This window comes from Solea solea, chromosome 18 (assembly GCF_958295425.1).
Source record: "Solea solea chromosome 18, fSolSol10.1, whole genome shotgun sequence".
Lineage (NCBI taxonomy): Eukaryota > Metazoa > Chordata > Actinopteri > Pleuronectiformes > Soleidae > Solea > Solea solea.
In genome coordinates, this window is record NC_081151.1 from 15,290,187 (window position 1) to 15,304,666 (window position 14,480).

Consider the following 14,480-nt stretch of genomic DNA (forward strand, 5'->3'; position numbering starts at 1 on the left):
CAGAACAAATGAACCACTCTGTTTAAATGCTACTGCTTATCATCAATGTCTGTATCAGTGAGAACAAAAGATGACAGGTTGAGATTAATTAATTCCATCAGTAAACTACATTTTTATTTACCACTCATTACTGAGCATTTAATCTGATAAATCCAACTTTTCAGTTAAAAAGCAACTATTAAAATTAATCTGTTAATAACATATTATAACTTGATATTAAGTGGCAGGCTGAATGAAATTGATTGAAGGGCCGCATGTGGCCATGAGGACATCGATAGAGAGTTGTCCAGGTACGGAAAGCTTGTGTGAACAATACAGATGCTTCTGTTGGGCTATAAATCTCCGGAGATGAAGCATGTGGTTTCACAGGAGACAGGCGATGATGATCGCTGTGTGAGGAGTCAGAGTGTCGGGGGGGGGCTCCGGGCCTTGTTGATAAGGCTAGTAGCAGACGGGAAAAAACTGTTCTTGTGGCTTGAGGTTCTGGTCCTGATGGACCGCAGCCTCCTGCCAGAGGGGAGTGACTCAAAAAGTTTCTGTCCGGGGTGGGAGGGATCAGCTATAATCTTTCCTGCACGCCTCAGAGTTCTGGAGGCGAACAGGTCCTGGAGAGATGGAAGATTGCAGCCAATCACCTTCTCTGCAGACCGAATGACACGCTGCAGTCTGCCCTTGTCCTTGGCCGTGGCAGCAGCGTACCAGATGGTGATGGAGGAGGTGAGGATGGACTCAATGATGGAGGAGTAGAAGTGCACCATCATTGTCTTTGGCAGGTTGAATTTCTTCAGCTGCCGCAGGAAGTACATCCTCTGCTGGGCTTTTTTGATGAGAGAGCTGATGTTCAGCTCCCACTTGAGGTCCTGGGAGATGATAGTTCCCAGGAAGCGAAAGGAATCCACAGTGTCAATTGTGGAGTCACAGAGGTTGATGGGTGCAGGTGAGGCTGAGTTCTTCCTGAAGTCCACAACCATCTCCACTGTCTTTAGAGCGTTGAGCTCTAGGTTGTTTCGGTTGCACCAAGTGACCAGCTGGTCAACCTCCCACCTGTAGGCGGACTCGTCACCATCAGAGATGAGTCCGATGAGAGTGGTGTCGTCCGCGAACTTCAGGAGCTTGACGGACTGGTGACTGGAGGTGCAGCTGTTTGTGTACAGGGAGAAGAGCAGAGGAGAAAGAACACAGCCCTGGGGGGATCCGGTGCTGATGACCTGTGAGTTGGAGACATGTTTTCCCAGCTTCACATGCTGCTTCCTGTCAGACAGGAAGTCAGTGATCCACCTGCAGATGGAGTCAGGCACGCTCAGCTGGGAGAGCTTTTCCTGGAGCAGAGCCGGGATGATGGTGTTGAAGGCAGAGCTGAAATCCACAAACAGGATCCTGGCGTAGGTTCCTTTAGAGTCCAGGTGCTGGAGGATGTGGTGGAGGGCCAGATTAATTGCATCGTCTACAGACCTGTTGGCTCTGTAGGCAAACTGCAGTGGGTCCAGGAGGGGGTTGGTGAAGGCTTTCAGGTGTGAAAGCACAAGACGCTCAAAGGACTTCATAACCACAGAGGTCAGGGCGACGGGTCTGTAGTCATTAAGTCCTGTGGTCCTTGGCTTTTTGGGAACAGGGATTATTGTCGAGGTCTTGAAGCAGGCTGGCACGTGACATGTCTCCAATGAGGTGTTGAAAATGTCTGTGAACACTGGAGACAGTTGATCAGCGCAGTGCTTCAAGCTGGATGGGGAGACAGAATCCGGACCAGCTGCTTTCCTGGGATTCTGTTTCCTGAAGAGTTTGTTGACGTCCCTCTCGTGGATGGAAAGAGTCAACACTGAGGTGGGTGGGGAGGTGGAGGGGGGGACCTTTAAGGTGGGCATTGGTGAAGATGCCCAGGCCCCTGCTGAGGTGGGGGAGCTGGAGGTGAAACACTGGAGCTGGGGGTGTTGGGAGGTGTTGTGGGGGATGGTTGCAGGACTGTCCCTCTGTCTTTCAAAGCGGCAGTAGAACTCGTTCAGGTCGTTGGCTAGGCGTTGGTCGTTAAAGGAGTGGGGGGCTTTAGGCTTGTAGTTGGTGATCTGCCTAAGCCCTTTCCAGACAGACGCAGAGTCGTTGGCTGAGAATTGGTGTTGGAGCTTCTCAGAGTGCATTCCTTCTTTCACCGCCTTGCTAAACTTGTACTTTGCCTCTTTAAGTCTGTCTTTGTCTCCACTCCTGAAGGCCTCTTCCTTATCCAACCTTAACCTTCTGAGCTTGGCTGTGAACCAGGGTTTGTCGTTGTTGTAACTCACCCTGGTGCATGATGGAACACAGCAGTCCTCACAGAAGCTGATGTATGACGTCACAGCCTCTGTGTACTCATCCAGACTGTTGGTAGCAGTCCTGAATACATCCCAGTCAGTAGAGAACAAACACGCCTGTAGATCCTCCACAGCCTTACTGGTCCACTTCTTTGATGTCCTCACTACAGGTTTGAAGAGCTTTAGTTTCTGCCTGTAAGCAGGAATCAGGTGGACCATGACGTGGTCAGAGAGTCCCAGTGCAGCACGGGGGACGGCGTGATAAGCATCCCTGACTGTGGTGTAACAGTGATCCAGAATATTAGTCGGGCATTTAATAAACTGTCTGTACATGGGGAGTTCGCGATTGAGGTTTCCTTTGTTAAAGTCACCTAGGACAATAACTAAAGAGTCCGGGTTGATCCGCTCCACACACAGTATCTGATCGGCGAGCATGCGCTGTGCGTCCTGCACGCTGGCGTGCGGTGTGATGTAAACACCGACCAGAATGAATGAAGCAAACTCACGGGGTGAATAAAAAGGCTTGCATGGAGGAAAGTTTGTGCCGGGGGGGTGGGGGGCTAATCTTCAGCCATAAAGTGTGTAACAGTGGAGGTGTTGCTGTGATGCTCACAAAGAGCTTCAGTCCCTCTTCTGTTGAAGCAGAAGAAATAATGTGTGGACACATATTAAAAGTGCAGTATGAAAATGTGAATAACTGGTCTCTCTGCTGTGTGGGGACTATAAGATCCTCTCCAAAGCCTTGGCTCTGAGGCTCAGACAGGTGATAGGTGAGGTCATCCATGTTGACCAGAGCTATTTTGTTCCCAGCATGTCTTGCAGGGGAAAGACACTGGTGATAAATAATCTTGTGTCCTCTGTGGCACAGATTAGTCTGTTCCGATCCTCCACCTAATCTATTGTCCAGGATCCAGGCAGTGCTGGTGAACTTTTTTTGGGACAGGCTACACTGGATTTCTCAGGCCATTCTGTTCCCAAAGAAGAGGGAGGACAGGGACTTGTACGTCTGCCTAGTAGAACGGCTGCTTTCCGTCTCCAGTTTATCCAGAAACTATCGTATGGAGCTAAAGACTTGGTGTGGAGGTTGTTAGTCTGCTTGTTTCTACACAGGTCGACGGCCTTGGATTAAAGGAAACAATCTTTTTAATGGATTTTAAAACTGTCAAAGTTCTGCCAGCCTATTACCAAAAAGTGTGGAACATGTTGGTGGAGGAGAGAGCCGATAGGTGCGACTCATTGTACTGGCTGCTGAAGGAGCCGGTGGTTTATGGAGGATAATGAACACACCTTGTTGGGCTGGGTCAGCAGTGATGGAGGTTTTCTGCAGGGCTCGGATTCTAACCTTGGGGCTCACTGGTGAGCATAGCTGGTACCAGACTGGAGGCGGGGCTGCTCTTGTTGCTGGTTTGGGGCTGAGATCGTCAACAGGATGCCGGGACACTGGAGACACTGCATGTGGCGGCACAGGAGCTCACACTGTTGGACAGGTCCTCTGGAGGACTGGCTGAATCCTATCCTATTCCAGCTTGAGGATTAGACCAAGGTTTGATGGCTGTGTTGGTTTTTAACTGAATGACTTTCATGTGAACCTTCTGTACAGAGTGATGGTGAAGGTCTTAAACCAGAAGAGACTACTACAGGCCTCTGGTGTAGTCTCTTCTGGTTTAAGACCTTCACCATCACTCTGTACAGAAGGTTCACATGAAAGTCACTACACTAAAAAGACAGCTGACCAGTAGTGACCAGTAGTGCCTCCTGTGTATGATCAGTGCATCTACAGACGACAGGTGTCAGAAACCACTGTTTCTCTGACCACAGTCGTCCCCCCTTGTTCACTCTGGTGGAGGGATTGTTTGTCCAACTGGGGGATACTTTCTCCAAACAGGTTTAGATCCTGGGATTTAAATACAGAAAATCTGCAAAGAAATGTCAGATAATAAACTTCTTGCTCGGACCAAGATGGCCATTTACATCAGCAGGAAGAAGAAAACAGAGGCCATGGATGAAGGCCATAATAATGGTGGACTTTTACAGACAAATGCAGGACATTGATCACTTTGTAAAAGAGTGGACTTATAGAGACATTCTGTGTTCAGTGAAACAAAATCAGCTGTTCTTCTCCAAACAGCTTTTATAAGCGTAAGAGTAAGACAGAACAGCTGTATATGAATGACAGTGAGACAGGTGGTACGGAGAAGATGCAACGAGTAGAGGTAGACAAAGTGGATGAGTTTAAATATGTAATGGACAGTAAGAGCACTTCTTCACAAGAGCAGTGAAGAAGAGAGTGCAGGCAGGTTGGAGTGGGTGAAGACGAGTATCAGGCTTGATGTATGACAGAAGAATAGCAGCAAAAGTGAAAGGGAAGGTCTACAAGACCATAGTGAAACCTGCTATGATGTTTGGCTGATGTATGGCCAAAAGACAGGAGGCAGAGCTGGAGGTGGCAGAGGATCCTGAGATTTAATTGGTGTCCATCTTGGAGTGACCAGGATGGACAGCATTGGAAAATAGCATATTTTAGGGATAGCTCAGGTTGAATGGTTTCAGTGGTAGAGCGATTCAATTCAATTTGAGGGTTGTGGGTTTCATTCCTGGCTCCGCTAGTCTACCTGCCGTTGTGTCCTTGGGCAAAACACTTAACTCCACTCCTGATGGCTGTGCTGGCAGCGTGTGAATGTGTATGAAAGATGAGTGATAGAAAATGCGCTGCACATGGATGTGCTGTATGAAAGTGTGAGTGAATGGGTGTGAATGGGTGAATGGCAAAACTGTAGTGGAAAGCAGCTTTGAGTCGTCATCAAGACTAGAAAAGCTCTATATAAATACAAACCATTTAGCTATAGTCTGCACTCTGCATCCAAATTAAAAGGAAGAACTTGCTGCTGTATTAACTCAACCCTCCGAAATGGAAGCGACAATTGGATTAAATTATGGATTGTTTTAGCAATTCCTTAATTATAATTTGATGTGTAAACATATCTCTGTTGCTAATACATCAGTTTATAGCTATTGATAATAGCTTGAGCGAAGGCCTCAACATTTATCTGAAGGCTGAATGGTTGGAATAAAATCCAACTTTTTTTGTATTTACTTCTGTAAATAAACTCTTTTCCATTGTTTTACTGAAATGATGGAGATGTAAGCTTGTTTATTCGTTTTTGTCGTTGATGTAATCAACACAACATCTGAGCTATAGAATAAGCAAGCTAAAATCTTGCGTCTCTTAAGTCAAAGAATGGAAAAGAGTTTATTTACAAACTAACAGTAAACAAGTAAATGTTGGATATCATTCCAACCATTAACCCCATAGACACAAGGGATGGGCAAGATGGAGGCAGCTGAGGCACCCCCTAAAGGGAGAAGCCAAAAGAAGAAGAACTACATGGTTTCACCATTTTTGTAAAATCTAGTTGATTTCGGTGCAGAAATAACCATCTAAGACACAAAAAATGTGTGTTAATCAAACACCTGAGCTGATCAGACACAACTCTTCTCCCTCATGGAGATCCTCAGACAATGTCACAATGATATTTTAATCATAACAAATGATTAAAATTACAGAATTTAACTTTCTAAACTTAATAAAAAAAGTCACTAAAAACAATTTAGTGACTTAACAGCATTTAGTTTTTAAGGAAAAACATTTAGTGTATTGAGTAGTTAATAGTTTAGTCTCAGCAAATGAATTGAATATTATCAGATGATGTTGATTGTTAGAAAAGTTTTTAAAAAAAAGGTTGTTTAAGTTAGTAAATAAAATATTTATATCAGCTTTACCGATCATTCAGTGTACCTATATTCAAACCTCTGTTAAACATTAGATTCCACTTTTCCCACTGCTAAATGAAACTGGTTGGTTAACTGAACTTGTGATGTTTTGATTTCCAGATCCAAACTGATGATTGTCCTAACATTTCTGTGATTTCTGTGTCCAGATCTGCCCTGATTTCAGTATGATAAGTGAAGGCCAATATTAATTTTTATCCTGGCAAAAAAAAAGTCTAAAGCTGAGACATTTTTCTTTTGCAGAAAAAAGAAGCATCTATCATGAAGAATAACAATGCCTATGCTGTAGCTGTCGCTAACTATGCTCCCAAAATTACAAAGGACTCCACGCTACCCACCATCTCCAAGTGTTCCATGAATGAACACAACAAGACCAAGGCAGAGACCAAGCCAGAGCAGAATAGGAAGACCTTCAACAGTGTTAGCAAGATAGACCGTATATCTCGCATCATGTTCCCTGTGCTGTTCGGGAGCTTTAACCTGGTCTACTGGGCCACCTACCTGAATAGAGAATCAGTCATTAAACATCTGGATCTTACCAAATAAACTGCAGGGATGAATTCTCAACACAAAGCCTATTCTAGATCTAGATTTATATTATATTGGTATTGGATGAATTATCTCAATTTTGCATTAATTCAGGTACACAACATAACTGGGTTACAATAAACCTGAGAGCCTTACTTAGTTAGTTGTCCATGTGCATTCAGTTGCTTAATATTAGAAAACAACACTGTCGTATAGACAGAGATGCCACCTTATCAAATGAAAATAAACAGCTGTGATTACAGCTGATCAATCAAAATAAGAGGACACAGGTTTTCAGACCTACTCCATGTAGAATTGTGAATGTTATTGTGTTTTAATAGAAACCATGACTCCCCCAATTTGCTTCTATATTTGGTTATGTTCTGTCATTGCCTGGACCAATATGGTGTGTCATCTGCATACAAAGTGTAAGTGAATGAGAAAGAGAGAGTGCTCAGTGCACACTGTGTCCATAACTAAGCCATAAAGACAGCCAGCGGTGGCTACCCATTACCATTTAATTCATGTTGATGTGATTTGACATTGGTCTTGTGTGGCCCACTTCACATGTTGCTATCAGTGAAGTGGGCTCCATGACACTCAGGAGTCTTTAGGCCCGGTCTGGGCATCCACACTCACACATTAAGATAAACTTTTATTTTAGGTTTACAGAATAAAGGATCTGCGTTATTGCCCAAAAACATACCTGAATTTGCATAAATCCATTTATTTTTTATTTTATATTTATCCACTTGTTCCTATGGCCTTACATGAATTATATCACTGAAGCAGAACCAGCATTTTGGTAACTTCATGGTAACTGGACACTTAACACCAAGAGCAAATTTAACCTGTGGGGGACATTAACCTATTCCACCTCAAAAGGAATGATGTGATCATTCACTGTCTTCTCAGAGTCAGAGACTTAGGATGATCATTCATTGCAGGAAGAGAGCAATCCTGAAACCATGTTGCCGCTGCAGCCGCCAAAGAACTATTTAACTGCTGCTTCCACCTGTGCTTTGGAAGTTGCACCCATAATTTCTCCAGTAGCGGCTCCAGAAAGATGGATGACAAATGAACACTGGCAGCAATTGGTTTTGCAACCCTCTGATGAGTCTGTGAGCACATACTTCAATGGAGTTTGCATTTCACATTTGGCAAGACATGGTGTGTTTGTATTTTGAAATGTGTTTGTATTTTGAAATGTTGTGTTAAATTGCCTGAATATTATCTAAATATGTGGACAAGGTAATGTAGCACAAAACACATTAATGGTGTATTCACAATAAATGCAAAGCAAATTTATCCTTGTCTGATTTTCACGAGCTAATGCTAAGTTACTAAACTACATTCACAGTAAAAAGCAACCACCAGCTTGAATGAGGAGATACACATATTTCTCATTGTCACCAGCTGTGAACTGTCACAGTACCAGCAGCACATGTAATGTTCTTTGTCAGCCATACCTCACTGCTGCACCTTACTACTCCTACTCCTCACCACCCACCTATGTGCTCAGCTTCTTCACATTATCTCACTAAATATTAATATGTATACCTATTTTTGGAAATGGATACATAGATGGAACAATATAAATAATGAATTGAGAAGTCTTACACATTCAGAAAATTCTATATGTGTGTATCTCACTGACTGTTAACAAAAGTGGCTCTTCACAAGTCACATATTTATTTTTCAACTTTGTACCACAATTCCTCATTGTTCTTGTGAATGTGACATTGCACTGTTTTTAAAAATAAAATACTCAATCAGACTTGGATACACTTCTTTTTAACTTCAGTTACCCGTGTGAAGCTATTATGGCCACCAAACACAGATTTATAGTATATGTGAAATGTCAGTATTCTAATAATATACAGCAGTGTTTTCCAAACTTCCTTAATAGGGATCCACTTCTAAAAGATGGCAAATTATAACATTAAAGATGGCAACATATTAAAGATGGCAAACTCCTGTCCAATAAGTCATGACCAAAACATATTTGTGCATAATGTTGCGACTAATTTGCAGCCATATCTGCAGTACCTAATATAATTTAGAATTGTCAAATTGAACAAAGATGAGATGTTTAGTAAATTAATTAAAACTTAAATGTATGTATGTTATTTAAAACATATACACATACATCTTGAGGAAAAGGTTAGTAAAATTCAGCCATTTTGTTTGGGGACCCAAAAAAATCCCTTGACCTCATCTCTGGGAACCACCGTTTTATGTGACAGCAGTAGCTGGAGGCATAGTTGCTAACATTACATTACATGTCATTTAGCAGACGCGTTTATCCAAAGCGACTTACAATAAGTGCATTTAAACATTTGGGTACAAACAAGAGCTAGAAGTAAGTAAGAGCTTCAAGTAAGCCAAACTATAAAGTGCTTGTCATAAGTGCGATGTATAAGCAAGTGATTTTTTTTTTTTTTGTCGTCATCTTAGTCGAGGTAAAGTCAGAAGAAATGTGTTTTTAGTCGCCGACGGAAGATGTGGAGGCTCAAGGAGGTTAGAGAAGATCGAGAAAGGTTTTTTGGGGTTAGAATAAGAGGACTGAATTTTAGTCTGATAGAAAGATTGTTTGGCTGCAGAGATAGAGTCAGTGAAGGTGGAGAGAAGAGAATGATTGGAAAGCAGGTCGTCAGGGTGTTTTGATTTCCTCCATTTCCTTTCTGCTGCCCGTATCGTGGCTCAGCATGCACTGAGTCAGACAACCACGGGGCTGGGGAGGACTTACGAACCCGCCGTGAAGTAGGAGGACAGAGAGAGTCAAGAGAGGAGGACAGAGTAGAGAGGATAGTGTCTGTGGCAGAGTTGGGATGCATGAGGGAGAAGGAGTCAGCTGAAGGAAGTGCTGATAGAACAGTTAAGAACAGAGAGGAGGGAGAGAGAGAGTGAATGTTACGACGGACAAGTGCAATATCTGATGAGATGAGATCATCAGGTTGGGAGAGTGGGAGAGAGTAGGATATGAAGAAAGAGATCGGAGGTGGAGCAGTTTCTGGTGAAGATGAGGTCAAGGTGGTTGCCAGCTTGGTGAGTTGGTGGAGAAGGAGCAAGTGAGAGAGAAAGAGAGGAAAGTAGAAGAAATAGATCGGATGACTGTTTTGTTTAAATGGATTATGATTGATATCTTGTGCGTAGTAGGGGTGGGCTGCCATTTCTGTTGATCCTGTTTTCTCCTGTTTCTGTTAGATTAGGAAGATTAGAATTATATTTTGGTTTGTATAGGAGTAGGGTTTTTTTGATAGTTAGAAAACATTTTGTTTGTTGTTTTGGCCTTGGTCCACCCTGAAGCAATTTTCGTTCATTTAGTAAATCACTGTAAATAGTTAATGTAATAAATATTTATTTTTGTCATCTACCTCTTCGCCTTGTGGCTGCTTGGGACCTGGGAGTGGAAACCAACCTTTCATGTTATGCCCACCGACCCCTAGACGTAACAATATTGCCTTTACTAGTGCAGACCCTACACCTCCTTGCCAGTCTTGACCTCTTGCTGGTGTGCATCAGGTGATCGAGTGCATGTTTGGCTATATTTCCGTCTAGTCTACTATCTGGGTCAGTGTTTTATGGTGCCCTTGGAGTACATCAGCCTTCCTCCAAGTCCCCATCCTTCTCAGCCCCCACACCTGCAACTTCCTCCTCATCCTCCTCTATCTGCTTCCCACATCCTCCTCCTCCCCCACAAGTCACTTTGCGGTCCAGGGGCCTCATCTATAAACCCTGTGTATGCACAAAAAGACGGCTTACACTTGCTTTCACGCACAGACGGCATGTATGAAAATGTACTTGGCGTAGAAGTTTGCAGATTGCAGTGCAAACTCTCAAGCTGCCGTGAGAATTTGCGGAGTGCTCCGAAAACTCTTGTCAGCCTCTGTCAGGTGGAAATGCTGCAATATTAAGCTCTGAAACTTATCACATTGTTTCAAAATAATATTATTAATGTGTCTATAGTGACAAACATGAATTATTATGTGAAACACCTATGGCGTCATTACAGTGCCAAATTCCGTGCGCATAAAAACCATAATCAGCGTGCAGAAAGACCACTCTCTGCGTGCTCGTGGTCTGAGTTTTGGCACTCTGGGGGCGGGCATTGAATAAATGCCCCGTAACCCCCCCTCCTTTCTGATTGGTCACTTAAACGCCTAGGTCAAAGCCAATCCGAGGCAGAGTAGGGCGGGTCATCATCGCGGTTGGCGGCAGAAGAATGTTATTAAGAACGGCAGATCGAGATGTCAGAGAAAAAAAAGAGGTAAGTAGAGGAACAGAGAGATATTTAAATTATGAATTTATTGAGGACTGATTGTGATGGTTTACTGACTTGCTACGAGGGAGGATGGAGGCTCTCTGCCTCCACCGTAATCGGCTTCATTGAAAGCGAAAAGTGACTAACATTGACCTTGACTGGGTCCCCCAAACAAAAGAAGTCAATTTTATTTATGAGTCAAATAATGCAGCCACATTCCTGAAATGAAAAAGCATTTCTGCAAATGCATTTTAATTCAAATAGAAGTCACGATTCACTTCCATACACAGCAAAATCGGGAGTGTTAATTCAACTCCCAGTGTTAATTTTAACACTTTTCTGAGTGTATATAGTTCTCACGGATTTTGAGTTAAAATTACACTTTGTAAAGTGTTAATATTTTAACTCTTTAATAGTGTTAAAATTTGACACCCTTAGTGTTGTTTTATGACACAGCATAAGTGCACTTTTAACTCGAAATTGTGTTATTCCCTTTCACTCGGAGTGTTAATTTTTAAAGGCGACATAGCCCGGAAGTGCCAATTAACTGCGTTTTTGTGTGTATCTGCGTCATTATCTCGTTTATGAAGCCCTAAAAGTCCATAACAATCAGTTCAGCCACTGCTGAGAGCGCAGAGTTTGATTGTTTTCCTGAGCTCTACGAAGCGGATCGGCACTTCTGTTGACTAGTTACGTCACTGGCAAATTTCACCACTCCTCTAAACAGCAGCACCTCCTAATCCTGGCACTAGAGTCCGGGCACATCCGGTGACGTACTTTCAACCGTAGAAGAAGAAGAACTACTGTACTCTCGTTGTAGCTGCTGAGCTCTGTACAACCGATACGCTCAGCAGCTACAACGAGAGTAGTTCTTCTTCTTCTTCTACGGTTGAAAGTAGCAATATAAAGCAGGACACAGCACCAAACTTCACCTAAAGGAAGGAGCAGTGGCAACAATATGTATATTACAATTTTTACAAACCGTAAAACTGTCTTTGTGTGCTTGTTTTGTCGTTTAGCATTAGCGATAGCTAATAGGCTACCTGCTAAGCTACACGCTAAGCTACACACTACGCTTGTGTTTCATTTGCATGTGTGTTTATCATCTCGTTAACCACAACTTTATCCAAGCTACAGGCGTCCTGCAGCAGTCTTTGCGATGGAGGTAGTTCACTTGTCACAGTGTCTTCTGACTCTGGGTCAGACTCCGAAACAAATGCGAAAGGGATTACGGCATTACTCAATGTTTTTATAATTGCTAGCAGTGCATCCGCCTTTCCAGAGGGGGAGCTGCAGGTCTAAGAGCTGACATACCAATTACGTCACTTCCAGAGAACTGGCCAATCACAAGACAGTGGGAAAGCTCTCAGACACAAGACAGTCCGTGTTCTGCGAGTGTGGTTTTGGTCTGAAACAGCACGGCTGACGAGAGCGTCAGTGATGAGATATTTACATCAGCTCGTTTGTAGTGACTAGGACGTTTTTGACCATAAAAACGATTTCATGTTTGTAAGTACACCTCCATATCTCACATATTAGTGAGATAGGATCATGCTATGGCCTCTTTAACATACACAGTGTTATTTTATGACACATTAAATGTGGTTTTAACACTGAAATTGTGTTATTTTCTTTCACTGTGAGTGTTAATTTTAACATACACAGTGTTATTTTATGACACATTAAAGTGTATTTTTAACATTAAAATCATGTTATTTCCTTTCTCTTAAGGGTCGACCAGTACTTCGGTACTTCCGATATTTGCGTTTTTTATGTGTATCGGCATTGGCCGATTCGCGGGTGCGTTCGCCGATCTATATTTTTTTCGTCCTGCGCATTCAAATAGCGCTGTGTTGAGATGCTGGAGAGCACTGAAGCGCATGCATTGCCCCTCCCTCCCTGGCAGAGAGCAGCTGGGAGTTTTGGAAGCTTGTCAACAACAACTATCCTCCATGAGGGAACGGTAAGATTTCAACTTTCAATGTATTTTTAACTGTCTAACTTAGCTGTATTATTGCATTACACTTTAAAAGTCTGTCTGTGTGTGTGTGTGTATGGGGGTGGGGGGAGCTGTCACAGCGGTGTGTGTGTCTGACTGAGAGCGGGGCAGAACTGCGGTCAAGTGAGCCGGCATTCGTCTTCGCGTGGTCAAGCCATCCGCACCAACGTTTTTAAGTGCGCCCGTGTAGTCGAACTTACGGTCAATGCTGGGCGTCGACTGAGAATGTCAGCGTTGGTTTGATACCAAGCGAGATCACTTCTGGTTTTCAAAATAAGACGTTACTAATACAAGTGCAATCAATCGTGCTGATTTTAAGACATTGGGTCATATTGTCCAGAAGCTATTAAACTTAATATTTTCCCTAATTTATTTTGATTTTTACTGTACAATAACATCACTTTGGCCCATACGTTCTGACAATGGTTGGTACAGTTCTGACTACTCCCTCACTTATTATCAAACATTTTTACTGTATAATTTTTGAGAAATTAAGCCTCAAAGTTTTTTGGGGTTTTTTTCTCAGAAAAAAAGCAGAAAACTCAATTTTTACCATACAGTAACATCACTTTGGCCCAATGGTTGGTACAGTTGACCTCAGGAGCATTCTGACTACTCCCTCACTCATTATCAAACATTTTAACTGTATAATTTTTGAGAAATTAAGCCTCAAAGTTGTCTTTTTTCACTCAGAAAAAAAGCAGAAAAATCCATTTTCTGCTTTTAGTAGTAAAGTAAAGAGATCTGATGGTTATTTTGTCACAGAGGTGAAGGAGAAAACGTCTAGCTACATCCAGAACAACAGAGGTCTACTGTTTCTGTGAGGCTGCAGAGTGAAAAAGGACTTCAGGAGTGCTTTTCAAAGACCTGATGACTTGAAGACACTTGTGTCCACTATCTACCGTCACACTGACACCATACAGCTGAACATGTCAGAGCATAGGGTGGTCTCGGACGTCAATACTACATTTTAGGCTTGTGATTAAAAGATGACCATAACAGAAATGAACTCAGCTAAAACTCGCTGAGAACTTCAAACTGTTCACAGTTTCTTTTTTGTAGAATAAAGTGTGAATAAAGAGTCAATAGTGGGTACATTTATGACTCAATCTGCTTTAGTGTTGGATGTTCTGTTCCTTAAATTTCATACTGTAACTACTGTTGGTAATAAATTATCCTATAACCTGTAGGAACAATACATATGTGCCTTTTTTATCATTCTCATATGAGGGTTTTTTAGCTGGGATATAAGCAAAGCCTTTGATTGTGCTTTCATATATTTCAGAGTGTATACCACTGTGTACCAAGCTCATTTTCCATGTACCACTTCTTCTGTAGATGCAGAATTTCTCAAAATGGAGTCTATGAACCCTCAGGTGTTTTTGAAGGGTTACAGTGTGTCCCTAGCAAAAGAGGGATCAATTCATTTTGAACTATGATTCCACCCACAAATATCATAATAACAATCTATAACTATTTAGGTCATCATACACTAGCTTAAATGTGTGTCATACAAGTGGTTGCTGACTTTTTGCATTATGTGAAAGACTTGGTGTACATTTATATTACATTCATTTTGCATACTTTTATTTTGCTTTGTCACTTACCGTTCAATGCT

The 14,480-nt window shown here is 42.5% G+C and overlaps 1 protein-coding gene across 1 annotated transcript in view; it reads left to right on the top strand.

Moving 5' to 3' along the window:
* Positions 1–7,881, top strand: part of gabra2a (gamma-aminobutyric acid type A receptor subunit alpha2a) — a 73,367-nt gene extending 65,486 nt beyond the window's left edge. The window contains exon 10 of the mRNA XM_058616243.1: positions 6,315–7,881. Coding sequence (XP_058472226.1) covers positions 6,315–6,617 — 303 coding nt within the window. The 3' untranslated portion in view covers positions 6,618–7,881. The remainder of the gene's footprint in view (positions 1–6,314) is intronic.
* The last annotated feature ends 6,599 nt before the right edge of the window (positions 7,882–14,480 follow it).